The sequence below is a fragment of the Cannabis sativa genome, chromosome 9, assembly GCF_029168945.1.
Source record: "Cannabis sativa cultivar Pink pepper isolate KNU-18-1 chromosome 9, ASM2916894v1, whole genome shotgun sequence".
Classification (NCBI taxonomy): domain Eukaryota; kingdom Viridiplantae; phylum Streptophyta; class Magnoliopsida; order Rosales; family Cannabaceae; genus Cannabis; species Cannabis sativa.
In genome coordinates, this window is record NC_083609.1 from 23,082,851 (window position 1) to 23,088,745 (window position 5,895).

At 30.9% G+C, this 5,895-nt stretch overlaps 1 protein-coding gene across 1 annotated transcript; it reads left to right on the forward strand.

Annotated features, from left to right (window-relative positions):
* Nucleotides 1–2,252: 2,252 nt before the first annotated feature.
* Nucleotides 2,253–5,530, forward strand: LOC115722989 (uncharacterized). The gene is made up of 4 exons (XM_030652383.2): nucleotides 2,253–3,526; nucleotides 3,666–3,771; nucleotides 3,992–4,197; nucleotides 5,013–5,530. The coding sequence occupies exons 1-4, from the start codon at nucleotides 2,766–2,768 to the stop codon at nucleotides 5,281–5,283; spliced, it is 1,344 nt and encodes a 447-aa protein (XP_030508243.1). The 5' UTR covers nucleotides 2,253–2,765; the 3' UTR covers nucleotides 5,284–5,530.
* The last annotated feature ends 365 nt before the right edge of the window (nucleotides 5,531–5,895 follow it).

Consider the following 5,895-nt stretch of genomic DNA (forward strand, 5'->3'; position numbering starts at 1 on the left):
ATACACAGTTATATATATGAATCTCATTAATCAAAAATAATTATTCAATATATGAACAATAATTTGTCACGCTATATGTTTCCCAATAAAGAAATCCACCTCCTCATAGTCAAAAATAAATAATACATGTAATATAGATCTTTGTAATAGAGTACCTAAAAGAAACCAAACTTCAGTTACCATAATCGGAAAAGGTTTAAGTGAACTAAATAATGACTAAGAAGATCTGAATTACAAAATGAAAATAACATGTCTATATGAGTATGATTTTTTTGCTATATGAGCATGATTGATCTAAGAGAAAATAGATAAACCTATAAATATATAAATATACTTAATATTAATTTTGACAAAGAAACAATTCAATTATAAACAATTATAAATATCAGCTTGACAATTTCAACACACTAATTACCCATTAAATAACCATAATGAATACATCATGATAATTTTATTTTATTTGATATCCAATGATAGAGATTATTGAGGGAAAAAACTTAATAATTACGTGACAAATAATTATTAATTGAATTAAAAAGTTAAGATTATAATTAATCAATATATGAACAATACTTTGAATTAATCTTATAATTAACTTTAATCAAATAGGGTTTATAAAAGAGGCATAAATAATCAAATAGGGTTAGAAATACGGTAATTAAAAAAAATCTAGAACCCTATTTTTCTTGGATTTAATGGGATTTATTTTATTTCTATTTTATTATATATAAATAAAAAGTGACTCATGGATTTCTCATAAACCATTTTATTTTTAATAATAAACCATAGGGTTAGAAAATACGGTAATTAAAGAAAATCTAGAACCCTATTTTTTTTGTTGGATTTAATGGAATTTATTTTATTTTTATTTTATTATATATAAATAAAAAGTGACCCATGAATTTCTCATAAACCATTTTATTTTTAATAATAAACCATCTTATTTTTAATATAAATAAAAAGTCACCCATGAATTTCTCAAAAACCAAGAATTCGGTTATATAGGCACACTTTATATAGAATAGATATAGATAGATATATAAATATAGCTATATGTATATACTTTTTTGCAATATAAATATGTATGCATATATTTTGAATTGTTAAAGATTAATTAATTATATAGGTTTACAAAATTACTATACATATATCATATTTTTTGGTGTAATTAAATATCTATATATATATATATATATATATATAGATGAGAATACTAATAGTTTAAAAGAATACTAATAGATTATAAAAAATTAATAATGGGGAGGTTAGGTTACATTATTTTGGGAGGTTACATTATTTTTTTCTTATTATTCAATAGAAAAAAATTAGAAAACATAACAAAATAGAGAAAATAGAGAAATAGAAGGAAAAGATGCCACATCAATAATGCTCTTATGCTTTCCTTTATTTATATATATAGATATATAGATAATTCAAACAAATATTTTAAATTAATAAATAAAAATGAAAATATCTAAGGTGCCGTTTGGTAACACTTTTGTTTTTTAATTTTTTAATCACAAAATGAAAGTAAAATTTTTGTTTTTAAAAAATTTATTTTTGAAAAACAAAAATGCGTTCTGTAACTACTTTTGTTTTTCAATTTTAAAAACAGAAAATAAAAGTGTGTTCTGTAAAGTTCATTTTTATTTTTATTTTTTGATTTTATTAAAGTCGGGTCTAGGTCCGGGATCGGATTCGGGTTCAAGTTAAAAGCTGGGTTCAGCGCCAGGGCCGTGGGAGGGAATTTGGGTCCGGGTCTGGTCGTAATCCAAAAGAATGATTAAGAAAAAAAAAACTGTTTAAAAAAATATTGAAAGTGATTTTTGTTGTTTTTAAAATTTTGATTTCTAATTATAAAATTAAAAAGTAAAAACAGTTTTATAGAACATGTTTTTGAAAAATATTTTCACTTTTCTATTTTTAAAAACAGAAAACTGATTAAAAAAGTGTTACCAAACGCCACCTAAGCTACTACATTTAAAATTAAATTAATATAAGTTAATATATTAATAATAAAATTTTAGATGAGGTGTTAATTTTTAATTGGAGAGACATAATATGGGATAGGTATTTTTGACAGAGGATCCTCATTCGGAAACACCAACGTTGACATCTCATATCTTTTTCTTACTTTTTTTTTGACACGTTTAAAAACTGATATTCAACGCATACGTGTCCTTCTCCAATTAGGTTATTGAATCTGATTCTGAGTCAAAATCATATTTAAATTGTGAATTAACAACTACATTTTAGTTTCCATTTTGTTCGCTACTATATATTTCCAATTCCTTAATCCTAATCAAATTCGTTCTTTCCCAGAAACGCGTATTGTTTAGGGTCCTTTAAAGGAACGTTTTATGTGTTGAGTCGGGCTGTCAGAGAAGAGAAGATTTGACAGCCCGACTACATTGAACGAAAAGCTCCTAGAATCGAGAGAGGTAAGAATATATAGAAGAGAATATACTTATCTTTTGTGCTCATATTCCTGCGTCCATTCTCTTCTACTTCCTCAATAATCAATCACTTTTTGTTTTTATTTTGAGACTTTAATATTCCATTTGGATATAAAGTTAAAAACCCATATCGTAAATTTGTTACATTGTTAAAGGGTTATCGTAATCCCCCAACCGCTTTGATCAAGCGTTTCTCATTCTCGGTTTTTCTGGGTTTCTGGGTATTCAGGCTAGAGCCTTTTCGTTGTTCTATTAGGGTTTGGTTTGGTTTGATATTGTTTTGAGAGTCTTCGGGTGCTGTTTTTGAACATGGGTTCCTTGTCTGGAGCCCTTCAAAGACCTCTGGTTGCTGCTACTGCCGTTGCCGTTGCTTCTGTTTCGAATGAGTTTTCCGATAAGTTACCGTCTCATTCTCATAAATCCCCGACAACGTTTTCTTCGTCTTCCCCAGATTTATTGAATTCTTCAATCCGTGATTCATTTCAAGAACCAAAGTCTTCGTGGGCTTCCAATATTTCAGTTTCCAAGCTCGCAAACTTATCGTTTGTGAGCAAAATACGAGTGCCCGTACCTAGTGTTAATTTTCCCATTCCTCATTCGGGCACTAACTTTGTTCCTAACTCCTTTAGTACTTCAATTGCTTGTTCCCCTGTTCTCCATGATTTGTTTCAATCAGCTAAGTTGGTCAAAGCACCAGTGCCAGTTACACATCATGGTTTATCTCCTTCCCCAGCAGATGTTATGTACAGATGGCATTTGCCTGAGCCGGCAGCCATAGATGTTTCAGGTGGTTCTGAGTGTTCATCAGCCAAGTCTAGGACTGTGGTAGTTTTGCTAGGGTGGTTGGGAGCAAAGCAAAAACATCTCAAGAGATATGCAGAATGGTACACCTCAAGGGGCTTTCATGTCATTACCTTCACGTTTCCAATGTCTGAGATTCTTAGTTATCAAGTTGGTGGAAAAGCCGAGAAGCACATTAACTTGCTTGTTGACCATTTGGCTGAATGGTTAGAAGAGGAGCATGGAAAGAACCTGGTTTTTCACACTTTCAGCAACACTGGATGGCTAACGTGAGTCCATTTAGTTATTCTTCTTCTTCTTCTTTTTTTAATCTCATATGCAACTATATCTTGTTAGAGCATTTTTTATATTTCATATATATTTAAAGCTCTTGATTTGATGTGTAAAAAAAATTCCATATTGTTATAGGTATGGGGCCATCCTTGAGGGGTTTCAGAAGGACGATCCTTCCTTACTGGGAAGAATTAGAGGCTGCATTGTGGATTCTGCACCTGTTGCTGCACCTGACCCACAGGTAATGGAGACATGTAATGCATAGGGATGTATATTTATTATGATATATTAATAAAGATTTGCCTTCAAAGAATGGCTTTGCATTAGTAACCACTGAGATTCTGATTTGTCGCCAGCAAGAATTTTGCTAGAATTGGACAGTGATTCTTTTGTTTATTGAGTAGTTTTCTAGTTCACTATTGTGTCCTGATTATATTTTGTGTATTCTTGATTATATAAAGGTATGGGCTTCAGGTTTCTCTGCTGCATTGTTAAAGAAGAATAGTGTGACAACAAAAGGAGCCATAAGATTGAATGAGTCGGGAACTGGAGTTTTGGTTGGCACCAATGAGGCTGTGGAACTAAAACCAGCAGTAACTGAGGCTGCTTTGATGTTGGTTCTGGAGAAGTTTTTTGAGGTGGTTTTGAACCTTCCAGCAGTGAACAGGTAATTTGTCACAAAAATCACTACCAATGTTTCATTAGGATTATCATCTGCCTGTTTAATTGAAGTCTGTGTTCTCTTTGATTAAGAAATGAATTTCAAATTACAATATATAGAGACGAATTTGAGGAAATGTGGAGTTCTGAACTTACAATACAGAGCCTAAGTTCATACATACATTACCTGTTTGCATATCATATATTTGTCCAAGCATATCAGTGCATTAAACTCACGCTGTTTGGTTATGTGCTTCTGTAACTCTATCCCAGTGTGCCTACTGAAATTTGCTTAACAATTTCACCATCCTATCATGAATTTTCAGTACCAAACATTATTTCATATACTAAGGGGGTGGTTGTTTTTAGGCCGTGATTATTATATTAAAACTTAGTTTTCAATTACTACTGCGTCGAAAAAGAAAATGATTGCCTTTCCTGTCAATAGTTCACTGCTTAAGGTTGTCTATTCTCAAGCATATTGATGTGGTTTGTCAAAAAAAGTATATCATGTATTAGTATTCTATAAAAACATTGATAGAAGAGAGAACTGACACAAACCAAGTAGTTTAGAAGGGAGCCTTTTCAATTGTTAGATTAGGAAAGAAGTTGACATAAATACTGAACTTCAAATTTGCAAAACGTTTATGAATCCCTTTTTTTTTATTATTATTATTGCTTAAGATACAACGATGCTTTCTTTTATAAATTGCCTCGTTACCCTTTTTGATGCAATGCAAATTCTTGCCATTGTGCTTCACTTTTGACTAGCACACGTCCATGGATTCTAATATGAAAATGATTACTCTTATTATATTACAGGAGACTTTCTGATGTGTTGGCTTTATTGTCTACACAACAACCAAGCTGTCCACAATTATATATTTATAGCTCTGCAGATAGAGTTATCCCATCAGGGTCTGTGGAATCATTCATTGAGAAGCAAAGGAGGGCCGGGCGTGAGGTGAGGGCCTGCAATTTTGTGTCGACGCCTCATGTTGATCATTTCAGAAACGACCCGAAACTTTATACTTCTCAGCTAACTCAATTTTTGGAAGACTGTGTGCTTGCTAATTGCAAAAAGTCCCATTAGTTAAAACTCAAAATAAATTCTTTTTCTCAGTGAACTGTACAGAAAAGAGGGGGAAAAAAAAATCATTATTTCATTGGTATAGATTTGGTGGGAATGCAGCATAAGGATATTCCTATTGTCTGCTCTGTTCACATGCTGTAAACATATATTCAAAAGAGGGTGTTATAATTATACAGCTCGTGCAATCTTGAGCTTTGATATACATATATATATATTTTGGCATACAGATAAATTAACCTTTGGCTAATTTTGTGTGATAATTCTGTATTTTACTTGTGTAATAATTCTAATTTCATGAAATGGTAAAGCGTGAAGGTATATATGACATGATGGTTGCAATCATCCAAATACCATGTGCACTGCACATATGAAGTGAATGTGTCTCATTCCATTTCAATTTCATATGTAAGCATGAAACAGGCATCTCTGTGAAAACACCCAAATGGTGACACATAATGATGATCTTTGATTCACCGTGAATAACCATTGATAGTTATTAAAAATTTAACTATAAATATTAATTTTAAAAATATTAAATTATTAGATTTTAATAAATAATAAAAGAGAAATTTGAATTTCTACACTAAATTTAGCTCCTTAATTAAAAAAAAA